The 13,972-nt window shown below is 41.4% G+C and overlaps 1 protein-coding gene across 3 annotated transcripts in view; it reads left to right on the forward strand.

Annotated features, from left to right (window-relative positions):
- The window catches only part of chd4b (chromodomain helicase DNA binding protein 4b), a 35,127-nt gene that overhangs the window by 8,634 nt on the left and 12,521 nt on the right, over positions 1-13,972 (forward strand). For 2 of the 3 annotated variants that reach the window (XM_061914880.1, XM_061914879.1), the window contains exons 4-27: positions 1,514-1,753; positions 1,833-1,948; positions 2,493-2,592; positions 2,676-2,868; positions 2,942-3,057; positions 3,137-3,260; positions 4,344-4,516; positions 5,207-5,656; positions 5,726-5,937; positions 6,413-6,544; positions 6,629-6,728; positions 7,048-7,239; positions 7,482-7,682; positions 7,770-7,907; positions 8,350-8,471; positions 8,560-8,733; positions 8,800-8,941; positions 9,024-9,273; positions 9,351-9,475; positions 10,909-11,001; positions 11,076-11,217; positions 11,374-11,543; positions 11,614-11,803; positions 12,064-12,150. In XM_061914880.1, coding sequence (XP_061770864.1) covers positions 1,514-1,753; positions 1,833-1,948; positions 2,493-2,592; positions 2,676-2,868; positions 2,942-3,057; positions 3,137-3,260; positions 4,344-4,516; positions 5,207-5,656; positions 5,726-5,937; positions 6,413-6,544; positions 6,629-6,728; positions 7,048-7,239; positions 7,482-7,682; positions 7,770-7,907; positions 8,350-8,471; positions 8,560-8,733; positions 8,800-8,941; positions 9,024-9,273; positions 9,351-9,475; positions 10,909-11,001; positions 11,076-11,217; positions 11,374-11,543; positions 11,614-11,803; positions 12,064-12,150 — 3,982 coding nt within the window. The remainder of the gene's footprint in view (positions 1-1,513; positions 1,754-1,832; positions 1,949-2,492; positions 2,593-2,675; positions 2,869-2,941; positions 3,058-3,136; positions 3,261-4,343; positions 4,517-5,206; positions 5,657-5,725; positions 5,938-6,412; positions 6,545-6,628; positions 6,729-7,047; positions 7,240-7,481; positions 7,683-7,769; positions 7,908-8,349; positions 8,472-8,559; positions 8,734-8,799; positions 8,942-9,023; positions 9,274-9,350; positions 9,476-10,908; positions 11,002-11,075; positions 11,218-11,373; positions 11,544-11,613; positions 11,804-12,063; positions 12,151-13,972) is intronic. The other variant, XM_061914881.1, reaches the window with a different exon arrangement.

Consider the following 13,972-nt stretch of genomic DNA (forward strand, 5'->3'; position numbering starts at 1 on the left):
CCTTACAGTAGAAGGCTAATCTGGCTACAAAATAACTCGAGCAAACATTGCTAACGTATCGTTTACACATTTTTGTTATCACTTACCGTTTCATTGTCTCCTCCATTATTTGTCATAGTCACCGAGATAGGCCATTAGAAGTAGTTTTTCGGAAAATCCATCTTTTTGTGGTGGTCTTTTTTGTGGTTGAAGAGGACTAATCCTTGCACACACTCTAAGCGACTTCTTCCCAGTTAAAGGCACATTGAATCAAATCATAAAAGTTAAAAGTAAGGCACTTTTCACTACAAAGAATCCTGAAAGTTTGTGTTGTGACTTGGACTAATGAAAGCAAACAAACGACATAGCATTTTCCTTTATTGGGTTTCATTGTGGAAATGTTGTGTTCGAGACAGATTTACATAAAATTTAATTTGGCTGACTGGTGTAAAATGTTTGGGGAAATTTCTACCCATCCATCCATCCATTTTCTACCGCTTATTCCGTTTGGGGTTGTGGGGGGCGCTGGTGCCTATCTCAGCTACAACCCTGGACAAGTCGCCAACTCATCGCAGGGACAACACAGATAGACAGACAACCCACGCAGTCACGGGGAGGACATGCAAACTCCACACAGAAAGATCCCAAGCCCGGGATTGAACCCAGGACTACTCAGGACCTTCGTATTGTGAGGCAGTTGCACTAACTCCTCTGCCACCGTGCTACCATATATGGATAATCCGCTGACGTCACACTTGAACAAAACCATTCACTTAAATAAAATTCCAAACAGACCCTTTGGAGGATGTAGGAAGGAAGGCGAGTGTTATATAAATATCTCTGCAATACATGCCTACAATGCCCATCCATCCATTTTTCTACCGCTTATTCCCTTTTGGGGCTGCGGGGGGCGCTGGCGCCTATCACAGCTACAATCGGGTGGAAGGCGGGGTACACTCTGGACAAGTCACCACCTCATCGCAGGGACAACGCGGATAGACAGACAACCCACGCAGTCACAGGGAGGACATGCAAACTCCACACAGAAAGATCCCAAACCCGGGATTGAACCCAGGACTACTCAGGACCTTCGTATTGTGAGGCAGTTGCACTAACTCCTCTGCCACCGTGCTACCATATATTGATAATACGCTGACGTCACACCTGAACAAAACGATATGCTTAAATAAAATTCCAAACAGACACTTTGGAGGATGTAGGAAGGAAGGCGAGTGTTATATAAATATCTCTGCAATGCATGCCTACAATGTTTGTTTTCATATTTTCGGGACCTATACATATCGCAAATAGACATAAGCAGGTACCAATCAGTAAGAAAAGTTGGTTTTGCATAATAGGGCCAACTTAAAACGCTGACTCCACCAAATTGTAGTTCTTAATTCAAGCAAAGAAGCACTTGTCAAAAGTTCTGATACGCCAAATGACAGGACTGCTTTGATGTTTGTAGAGTCTGCTACAAAATCTCCAGTCAAAGATCTTATGATCTACTGTATATTTCCATTTACATAATCAGGACTTGCCAATGAGTTCGCCGGAGCACCTGATCGGAGTGGAGGCAGCTGAGGAAGATGAGGGAGGTCTGCGCTCGGAGAGTGACGGAAGTGATTACGCCCCTGGAAAAAAAAAGAAGAAACGCTCCAGCTCGACCAAAGACAAGAAGAAAGGAAGCACGGCCTCTGAGAAAGGGGGCTCGAAGAGCAAACGCAAAGATCCAGAACCGGATGATGACGATGAGGACGATGAGGACTGCCAGGTAAATAAGAACTTTAAACGAGAAGCTATGTTCACTCCGACATGGATAATAACATTTCCGCTCTTCTCCACCACCTCAGCCGAAAAGCTCCTCTCAGATGTTGGAGGCCTGGGGCATGAAAGATATTGATCATGTTTTTACTCAGGAAGACTACAACTCCCTTACCAACTACAAGGCCTTCAGCCAGTTTGTCAGGTGAGGAAACTGATACAAATCACGTGGAAAAAATTAGAACAATATATGTATTTGTGGAAGCTAACTCTTTTACTTCTGAACCACTGCATACAAAAGGGTGAACATTGGTCAAAATATGCACTCCTACTTTGTTGCTTTGTTTCTACATAAATGCAGCACATTTTGGACCCCCTAAGTCGACTGCGACTTGAATGTTTTTCACCCAGCTTAATGCGCTCTACAGAACACCCACTGTAACCGCATGGTGTTCAGTAAAACTACGATGAATAACTTAACTGTAAAATTTCAGCAAAAATGTTTGACAAACATGTCCGCCATCAAAAAACATCTTTGCAGTGGCGCAGGAAGGACTAAGAAACGAATTGTCCATATTTAATGACTATTCATCAAATCATAAAAAAACGAAGAGGGGTGTCTGTGTTATGGTACATATCTGCTTGCATGTATCCCAAAGCATTTCAGATCTCTACTCTTAGGGGGCGCCACAAATGTTATTAACAATCAAGCAAAAAAGCATCATTATCACATTTGTTCTCGCCTTCAGGCCTCTGATTGCAGCCAAGAACCCGAAAATTGCTGTTTCAAAGATGATGACTTTAATGATGGCCAAATGGAGAGAATTTAGCACCAACAACCCGCTTAAGGTATTGCATGTAATTGATTGGAATGGTAGATGAATGGAGGAGCACTTTTGTGCTAATTTCTTTGCTGTGCGTTTCCCTGTCAGGGCTCCGCCAGCGCCAATGCAGCTCTGGCAGCCGCCAATGTGGCTGCAGTGGTGGAGAACATGGTGGTGGCTGGGACAGATGGGGGGGCAAACGTTGTTGCCCCTGCCGCTGCTCCCACGACAACGCCTGCTGCTTCAGTGCCGGCACCTCCTGCGCCACCCCTTCGCAAGGCGAAGACCAAAGAGGGCAAAGGTAAGTTGATGGTAAATTCCAAAAATATCTGGTTTGAATTTGCTTAAAGTAATTTCTTCATTTCCAACCTTAGGGCCTAATGCTCGTAAAAAGTCCAAGTCTAAAGCTCCACCAAAGCCCAAGCCCAAGAAGGTGGCTCCACTCAAAATTAAACTAGGAGGTTTGAACAGCAAGAGGAAGCGCTCATCCGTAAGTTTGGCACTACACCTGCTTTTCATTTCATTTGCTGAAAATGTATGTAAGAATGTTTCCCTGCTCTCCTAATCAGAGCGACGAAGACGAACCAGATGCAGACAGTGATTTTGATGAAGCAACCTTCTCTGTGACGGAAGGCTCTAACCGCACTAGCCGCAGCAAGAAGAAGTCCAAGAGTGCAAAGAAGAAGAAGAAAGGTGGGGTGTTTTTTTTAACATTTGTTTATTGTATTTCGGACACATACAGTCCAGAAATACAAATAAACACATGTCAAATGCTATTTTTTTTCTCCCCCAAACAAGTTACCCACAAAAATTGTATCTAAAATAAAAACAACATGCATCAGTCAAATAAGAACAGGCAAATATTGACATGAAGCCACAGGCAACTGCACTCCTGAATGTCCCCAACACAGTGCAGCAATACACAAAAGCAGACAAAAGGGTAATCAATTATCTACCTTTTAATTATTCTTCAATCTGGGTTACTTTTGAAATCAATTACATATTTTAGGAAACTACCCCATACTTCCCGAAACTCCACAAAACTACCGTTGGATGACAAATGTTGTCCAATTAAAGGAAATAAAAAATATCACTTATCCAGCGAGTGTGGCAGGGAGCTTCTGCAGCCTTCAAATTATCACAATAAGTTTTCTTGTCAGTAATATAGTAAATACTCCCAAGTTATTTTTGGATTTGCTAAGAGAAATGTCAGAGGAGCTACTCCAAAATAGTCCGCTTGTAGGATTCGCTTCAATGTTTTTACCAATTACCAAAGACAAAGTGTTAAACATTTCATTCCAACAATAAGCGCCACAATCAGATACATATCGGGGAAACTATGCAGTGTGTAAATCTTCAATGATGTCGATCCCCAGACTGGACCATCTTAAAAAGTCACTATCGACAAAAAAGGGAGTGAAAGCATGGTTGGCAGTGATGGGTGCAAGACTAGAAATAGTCTGTAAGCCAAAATAGCACTTACACTAAACCCAAATTCTGAATGAGTTTTTTACGATTGGGATTTTTGTAAAAGTGGAAGTTGAAGAGTGGATGGGGGAGTGAACCAGAGCCCCAAGAGATTCTGTCTTAGTTAAGTTAGCCTCCATAACCAGCCATAACGGAGGAGATCAAATGCTTCATATTGCAGCCAATATTAAAGAACTCTGTGTCGGTTGCCCAGTAGTAAATCCTGAAGTTTAAAGGTGTAGTTTTTTTTTTCCATTTCGACATCAACTCTGGACTAGAAAACACACTAACTTTCCCTGTCTCATTCAGTCGAAATGGAGGATGGCGACGGTTACGAGACAGACCACCAGGATTACTGCGAAGTGTGCCAGCAGGGAGGAGAGATCATTCTGTGCGACACCTGTCCCAGGGCTTATCACATGGTCTGTTTGGACCCTGACATGGAGAAGGCACCCGAGGGCAAGTGGAGCTGTCCACACTGTGTAAGTACAGTTGTCTTTAGTAGTCAGCTTGAAGAGCCGAATATATTTACTCTTCACTGAAAACATTTCAACACACTGACATTATTGTCTAAATAGCTGGCAACACTAGTGAGTAACAGATAATTGGGTATTTTCTTCAGTCAACCCTAGTGGTGGTAGCCTCACAGTCTAGCTCTGCGTGAGTGCTTCCGGCACTGGGGAGCTGCGTTTTTTTTTTGAGGGAAACGTAAATTCCAAAATGTACTGTGACATTGTGAGGCAGCACCTGGCAGTTTTCCAACATTATAGGAAGCCCAAACACATCTCCAAGAAGTGCCTTTCTGGGGAAGGTGAAGGTGATGGTTTGTCTTCTCCAAACATGAACCCAATTGAGCGTCTGTGGGCAATTCTCAAGCAGTAAAAAGATGCTTATTATCCACCTGCTCCCCCAGGGATGATGTCATGGAGGAACAAAGAGAGTTATAGTAACAACCTGTGCAGCTCTGGTTAACTAACTGCCCAGGAGAAATAAGGCAGTGATGACAATGCTCCAAGTTTAAATTCATATTTTTATAGTTTCGTCCCTCGAGAATATATAAAAACTGTTGCTGAAAGTGGAGTTTACTTATTTTTTGAGATGTCCTGTCTGTAAATGCTCTAATGTCATAGTGTTACTAACCCTCACCTCTTTGCCCATGATTGGTACACCAGGAGAAGGAGGGTATCCAGTGGGAAGCACGAGAAGAGCTCTCCGACGCCGAAGTGGAAGACGACGATGACAGGCAGGAGGATGACGCAGAGGAAGAGGACGACCTCCACATTGAGTACTGCAGAGTGTGCAAGGACGGAGGGGAATTGCTCTGCTGCGATACTTGCACCTCGTCTTATCACATCCACTGTCTCAACCCGCCTCTTCCCGAAATCCCTAATGGCGAGTGGATCTGTCCCCGCTGCAAGTGTCCACAAATGAAGGGAAAAGTCCAGAAGGTTATAACATGGCGTTGGGGAGAGCTGCCAGCCCCCATGCCCGTCCCCCGACCTGCTGATCTTCCTGCTGATGCTCCTGACCCGCCGCCACTGGTTGGTCGCCGGGAGAGGGAGTTCTTTGTCAAATGGTGCAATCTTTCTTACTGGCACTGCTCCTGGGTGCTGGAGCTGCAGGTACATTCTCACATTGCATAAATTGTATTACCACTCTGTCTCACATCGCTTCTTACCCATGGTCACCAGTTGGAGCTGAACTGCCAGGTGATGTTTCGCAACTACCAGAGGAAAACTGACATGGATGAGCCACCACCGGTGGATTTCGGAGGCGAGGGTGACGTTGACAAAAGCACCAAGAGAAAGAACAAGGATCCGCTCTTCGTTCATATGGAGGCAGAGTTCTACCGGTATGGAGTCAAGATGGAGTGGCTGATGATACATCGCATTCTCAACCACAGGTAAATAATTACTAGGACATGCAAAACTCCTTTTATTATAATTTTACAAGTTTTTTTCTCTTAATGTTAATGCGTAATGCTGCTAATGGGAACTTTTGATTTAATACTACAGCATTTATATAACCTTTCAATTATTTTTGATTTGGAGAGTAGATTTGCACAACTAAACCAATCGTGACTCATTTAATGTATATTTTGTATATAGTGAATGTATTATTAACTTTGCATTATATGAAAAACGAATATGACTTACTTCATTGTAACTTTTTAGGGAGTCGGTAGAGAACTATTTGTTGTTTTGTTTTTTCTACTCTCCAGTCTTTAAGTTGTATTTTTATTAGGATATCTACTAAGCAGGAAAAGAAAACAAATCTTTTGGCATAAAATGATATCGCACACAAAAAAAAAAGATTCTACCCCTTAAGAGTTTAATCTGTTCGTTGGTTAATGTTTTAATGTGATATCTCTACGCCAGTGTTGACAAAAAGGGAAATGTACACTACCTGATCAAGTGGCGGGATCTGCCCTACGATCAGTCGACGTGGGAGAACGAAGACATGGACATCCCAGAGTTTGACACCTACAAGCAGACTTACTGGAATCACAGGTGTGCTAAGTAACACATAGCTCACAAGTCCTCTCCTAATCAGACTTAAGTACCATTTTATCTGACGTGCATATGCTAAAATAGAGAGTTGATGATTGGCGATGAGGGCAGACCTGGTAAGAAGCTGAAGAAGCCTGTCAAAATCAAGAAGACAGAGCGTCCACCTGCTAACCCAGTTGTAGATGTAAGTATTCCACGTATCCAATGTCACATACAACCTTCACCAGCCACAACATTAGATACATCTGTCAACTTCCATGAGTTTCAAGAGCTGTATGAATGATTTTGCCCTCACAAAATGCTTGGTTTTGACAGACAGTATCAAAAGTATTTATTCGAAAAAAAAGATGTAATAACAAATCCATCCTGTTAAATAATTAAAATATTGTATTTGTTATTTAGCAGCAGGTGCTTGAAATGATTGAAAATGGTTGAATGAGGAAGCAGAAAGTTGCATGATATTACAGAATGATATTAAGCCTCCTCTTGGTTTCCTCTCACAGCCCACCATCAAGTTTGACCGTCAGCCTGACTACCTGGACAGCACAGGGGGCACTCTTCACCCCTACCAGCTTGAGGGTTTGAACTGGCTCAGGTTTTCTTGGGCTCAGGCCACCGACACCATCCTTGCTGATGAGATGGGCTTAGGCAAAACGGTCCAGACTGCTGTCTTCCTTTACTCGCTGTACAAAGAGGTGAGGGGAAGCAAGTACTAAATTTTAAGTTTTGTTGTGTCCTGTCTTCCCCTCCTGTCAGTCAATGTCAGTGGTAGGAGGAATCATGACATGTGACATATAGCAACATTGCCCATTAAAGGGGATGAACTCTAAGGAAAGAGTTCTATCCTAAAGGCATGGCAAGACATTTGATTACAACCTTCTGGTCTGTGTTTGTGTATCAAACTCAAAATGGGGACCTCACTCTTGATTTCCTTCAGGGTCATTCCAAAGGTCCTTTCCTGGTTAGTGCACCCCTGTCCACCATCATTAACTGGGAGAGAGAATTTGAAATGTGGGCGCCGGACATGTATGTGGTCACATACGTTGGGGACAAGGACAGCAGGGCTGTCATCCGAGAGAATGAGTTCTCCTTCGAAGGAAATGCCATCCGAGGTGGGAAGAAGGCATCAAAAATGAAGGTAAGAAAGACATGTTGATGCATTTGAAATTATTGCTCCCAGCATTAAAAGTTGTCTTTTCTGCTATTTCTAAAATGTGCTTTGCAGAAAGACTCGACAGTCAAGTTCCATGTCCTGCTCACATCTTATGAGCTGATTACCATTGATCAGGCTGTGCTGGGTTCAATTGAATGGGCTTGTCTGGTGGTGGATGAGGCTCACAGGCTCAAGAACAACCAGTCCAAGGTGTTTAACTACTTCACAGCTCCTATATTTACCTTTGCTAAAGAGGTGGCGATCCATGTGTTCGTCTCATATTTAGCAGAATTGGGTAAAACCGTTAAGTAATGAGTCCAGAAAGAAACAAACATTAGTAACACTAGCATGGCGACAGTGCAAATAAATAACTTAAGAACAACAAAATGATCAAACTTTTAGTTAAAATCTGAACTGATAATTGTCAAAGCTCTAGGCTTGATTTTAAGATGTTTACCAAAGCCTGATTTCATTGTTCATAATTATAAAGTTAACATTGTAATAATAGGACTTTTAAGTGATGCGTTTTTGTGGTATGTTTATCACAGTACCTGAGATCTCATTCAATTAAATTTTATTTCAGTTATAGTATTTGTAGATGTCAGATGGTGGACATTGTTGTAGCACTAAATTATTATTTTCCTCACGTTAGTTTTTCCGAGTGTTGAACAACTACCCACTGCAACACAAGCTGCTCCTGACGGGCACGCCTCTTCAGAACAACCTAGAGGAGCTGTTCCACTTGCTTAACTTTCTGACTCCAGAGAGATTCAAGTCAGTATGAATTCCCATTGGGATTTTTTTGTTTCATGTGTGGCTCACTTTGTTTGTTTGGCTCAGCTTGTTTTTCTTTTCTCTGCAGCAACTTGGAAGGCTTTTTGGAAGAGTTTGCTGATATCGCCAAAGAAGACCAGATCAAGAAGCTCCATGACATGCTGGGACCGCACATGCTCAGGAGGTTGAAGGCGGACGTCTTCAAACACATGCCATCCAAGACTGAGCTCATTGTCAGAGTGGAGCTGAGCCCCATGCAAAAGTAAGTGATCAAAGTTAAATAATATTGTTTTGTGTTGCTCTCTAAACTATTCTTGCTTGAATCTAGGAAATACTACAAGTTTATTCTAACGCGGAATTTTGAGGCCTTGAACACCCGTGGAGGAGGAAACCAAGTTTCTCTGCTCAACGTGGTGATGGACCTGAAAAAGTGCTGCAATCATCCATATCTCTTTCCAGCTGCTGCTACAGTATGATCTACATATTTTCCCTTTGTATGTACCCACAATGTTACAATGTGGCAGTAAAAAGTGTCATTTTTTTTTACTGCAGGAGGCTCCAAAACTTCCAAATGGCATGTACGAAGGCATGTCTCTGACCAAAGCATCGGGCAAGCTCACGCTCCTGCAGAAAATGATGACAAAGCTGAAGGAGGGAGGCCACAGGGTTTTAGTTTTCTCCCAGATGACCAAAATGCTCGACCTGCTTGAGGACTTCCTTGAAAACGAGGGCTACAAATACGAGCGAATAGACGGCGGAGTGACAGGCAGCATGCGGCAGGAGGCCATCGACCGCTTTAATGGTGACACTTGAAATGTGATCAGTGTATGGCGCAGTTTCTATGCCTTTGTTTTTAACCCATATGTTGGTCTTCAACAGCTCCTGGTGCTCCCCAGTTTGCTTTCCTCCTTTCGACTAGAGCAGGAGGTTTGGGCATTAATCTTGCATCTGCAGACACTGTTATCATCTATGACTCTGACTGGAATCCTCACAATGACATCCAGGTATGACCCGCCTCCATTCTTCAATTAATTTTTTAAACTTCATAGCAACTTTCAAGTGCCCTGATAGAGTTTGAATTGAGGTCAGATACAGGAATTTCAGGGCATCTTGAAAGTATACGCAGAGCTGAACTTTTCAAACATGTTGTTATGTTACAGCTTTATTCTAAAGGAGATTAAATTAATTTTCCCTCAGATTATGGCATACAATACCCCATAATGACAACATGAAAAAATATTTTTGGGTGATTTTTGCCAATTTATTTAAAATAAAAATCAAATCACATGTGCATAAGTATTCACAGCCTTTGCAATTAAGCTGAAAATTGTGCTCAGTATGTAACATAACAAAATGTAGAAAAGTTGAAGTAGTGGGAATACTTCTTGGATGCACTGTACATTCAATTGTATGTTTTGTATTTTTAGTGAATAATACATTCATTATTTTTAATGCAAAAAAGAGATACAAGTTATGATAAAGTTATCATTTCTATTCAGGCTGTTTAGTAATTTGTTATAATCTGCACACTGGAAATTATTGTGGTTTTACAAATATATGTTCATCATTAATTGTTTTACTGCATCCACATTTAACTCCTCCAAATTTTAACTTCACAACACTTTTTATACCATAAATTCACCACAAAGTGTGTGCAACACTATCAAACCTGAGTAAATATATTCTGTAAACATATAGTGAAATGTAAACAATAGAAAAAGAATATGAAGGTTTGACATCATATAAGAGATGAAATATTGAAATAATGAGAAAGAATCGTCAAAAAATTATTCTACTAGGGTACAATATTTAATAAAAGCACAAAATACAGATCATAGTTCTCATTTTTTAATAGGAAGTAATGGGGAAAAAGTATTATTTCAAGTGTAACATTTTTACATCTTTTACAACTGTCACACAGAACTTAACCTACTTACTTAGACGTAAAAACTATTTTAAAACTCAGCTTTAACCCTAAGGGCACAGGAATAATATAAAGGGGATACATTTGTTAACATTCTTGCTTGTTTTACAAGTATATAAAGAAGCTAATTAAAAAACAGAACATATTATAACTTATGTTACCTTAACTCAGTGCTTCCCAAATATTTTATTCGCTGTGACGATAAATAGTATAATTTGTTTATAAAATTGTTACAACTATACCTCTGCATAGCATTGTAAGCCCTTTAACATTAAAGGCAACGACACACCAGTCTTTCCTTGTCTCCCACTGTGGTTACAGCCATGTGCCACATAGATGTCATCATATTCTAGTATGACAAAAAATGCATGTTCCCCGTGGTCAACCTCCCCACGACATCGCACCCCCACCCCTCAGGAGGCCCCGCCCCACTATTTGAGGAGGACTGCCTTAACTCAACAAGTGATGCATACGGTGACAACTTCTTGTGGATGTTTTTTGTGGTCATTGTAGGCGTTTAGCAGAGCTCACCGTATTGGTCAAAACAGGAAGGTGATGATCTATCGTTTTGTCACCAAAGCGTCTGTAGAGGAGAGGATCACACAGGTGAGTAACATGGGAGCACAGGCAGGGGGGAGGGGACAATCTGTTAACTGCTGGTTTGTCTATCACCTCAACAGGTAGCAAAGAAAAAGATGATGCTTACCCATCTTGTGGTACGGCCCGGGCTTGGCTCCAAGACGGGTTCCATGTCCAAGCAGGAACTTGACGATATCCTCAAATTTGGAACTGAGGAGCTGTTCAAGGATGAGCTTGGGGAAGGTTGGTAAAGGTTGATCTTGCTGTGTTTATATGACAGAAGAGTGTCACACCACCTGTAGGAAAATATATGAGCCCTCATTTCACTGGTGTACCTAATTATGTGGCTGATGAGTGTTTTTCATCTGCTATTCCATTGTCATTGGACATGATTACCAGGGGACAACAAGGAGGACGACAGCAGTGTGATCCACTACGACGACCAAGCCATCGATCGCTTGTTGGACAGGAACCAGGACGCCACAGACGACACCGAGATCCAGAGCATGAATGAATACCTCAGCTCCTTCAAAGTAGCTCAATATGTGGTAAAAGATGAGGATGATGAGGTAAACAGCGCGAGATCAACTGACGAGACAAGAGAGTGGCTGTTGCTGATATGCTGTTTTTTTTTTTAAGGAAGAGGAAGTGGAGAGGGAGGTGATCAAGCAGGAGGAAAGCGTAGATCCCGACTACTGGGAGAAGCTGCTTCGGCATCACTACGAACAGCAGCAAGAAGATTTGGCCCGTAATTTGGGCAAAGGCAAAAGAACCCGAAAGCCGGTGAATTACAATGACGGTTCCCAGGAGGACCGAGGTATAAGACAGGGTACAGAACATTATATAATGCAAGCTCTTCTTTCCGTCTGTGCTGTCCTGTGATTTGTGTTAGTGAGTGCATGGCATGCTTTATGTTTATAACTTGCTGTTTACTGTTTGTATAGTCCAAGGTAAATAGAGCAAAGAACACAGGAGCTAAAGTGATAATCTTTCGGATGCATGTTTTAGTATTGTTTGTTTTGAGTCACTTTCATCCCTTGTATTAAATTCTGTCCAAGAGTTAATGAAGTGTGTCTCTCATTCCTTCAGACTGGCAAGAAGATCAATCCGACAACCAGTCTGACTACTCAGTGGCATCGGAGGAGGGTGACGAAGATTTTGATGAGCGTTCCGAAGGTACAATTGAACTCATTGCTACAATTCTTGGCCCCTGTGTTGACGTTGGCCTTCATCAGATGCATTTTCTGTGAAGATAAGTTATCAAAGTACAGTGGAGCTTTAAAGGCCACACACCAGACATTAATTCCACTTTAATGTATTTGCATTTAGAATAAAAAATACAATATGAAGTAATGTAATTTGAGAAAAAAATCTGTTCCAGGATGAAACTTGCCATCATAGAAGAATTAACTGTACAGGCAATGTCTAAGTAACCTTGTAATATTCTCAACTGTAATAAAATGTAGAAATAAGTTTAACTGTTACATTATAAACCTATTTTGATGTGTAGTAGTGTTTAAGAAAGGCTTGCTGAACGCTGGTATTTGTCCTATATCAAACTTGAACATTCTTCTTCTTCTTTTAAGCTAAAAGTAAGTTAAATGATGTATTATAAAACTAAAATAAATAACTACTCGCATTATAAAGACACGTGACAAAAGTGTAGTGTTTAGGGAAGTGGAAATTTGGAGTGACTCAGTTTTTGTCCATGCTCTAAACTAGTCTGATATCTCAAATAGTTTGGCTCTCTATAACCATCCTACAACCCACGGAAACACCTTGATCCAATCGTGTTCGGTATTCTAAAAGTCAGACTAACACACCAGGATTATGCGATTAAAACCATATCTCTCCAGTGGCTGTGTGCGGCCGGATGGGACCCTTAGTATCGTGCATTTCCCAGTCTTACCGTGCGGGATGTAACCCGGAAGCAAATACCATTCATTTAAAACATAAGCAACAATCGTAATGAAGAGGAGACTTTATATCTGCTTTGCAAATGAAAAGAACAGAACAGTTATAACACTATTATGGAAGACATCAAGTACAGCAGAGCTACGTTGTTGACCTGCAGGGAGCTGGAGATGACTGGTGTAACGTCAATAGTCAATCTAAAAAGCAACATATTAACCCGCGCTAAAAGGAAATATGCGAGCACCCCCCTATGTACGGGAGGCACGTGGCCTATAGCCAGTCGTCTCATTAGAGTGTCAATGGTCACTGGGAACTTACAATTACTTGTGAAAATACAAAAAAAAGCATTTTTTGGAGAAATCAGACTAATGTATTGCATGGAAACATAGTGACTGTTATGCAGAGGGACAGTTACCCGTGTTAATCCTCCACTGTACAATTAGTCCACATTATGTCTGTTAAACCATATTGTACTGAGCAGCCAGGTCAAAGGCATGTGTACAAATTGTGACTTTATCCCAGTTTTATTTTGTGTTCTGTGGTCATCATCACGCTTTTTCTCTTTGAAACCGCTCGTACGCTTCTGTGGTGGCATCACAAAAAAAAAACAAAGAAAAAAACTAAACACTATTTTCCCAATTTAGAGGCATATTCAAATCTTTTGAAGTTCCACTGTATTTTCAAATGAACAATTAATAAAAACATTCAGTAGGCCGCAGTTCCTTCCCTGACTAACAACCCTCCAAACCACCCCATCCCCAACAGCTGTGTATTCAGATTCGGACGACAGCAGGGCTGCGGCTAAGAGTTCGGCGCAAAACATGTCTGAAGATAGGGTGAATGTGTTCATTGTAACTATTTAGTTTCTTCCCAGGTGCACGTTTACTACTTTTACTACTTTTATCAGAGTTCATTGTTATGCCTACTGTTGCTGTTGTTTTCATGTTTTATGGATCTCCCTGTCACTGGAATTGCATTAAATGACAGTACTTTCAGTTGAAAATGACAATACTTTCAGTTGTAAACATTCTGAAAACGCCTTTGCTGCAAGAGGAATAAAAGTAAAAGTTAAAGTACGGAGAAA

This window comes from Nerophis ophidion, linkage group LG11, assembly GCF_033978795.1.
Source record: "Nerophis ophidion isolate RoL-2023_Sa linkage group LG11, RoL_Noph_v1.0, whole genome shotgun sequence".
NCBI classification, from domain to species: domain Eukaryota; kingdom Metazoa; phylum Chordata; class Actinopteri; order Syngnathiformes; family Syngnathidae; genus Nerophis; species Nerophis ophidion.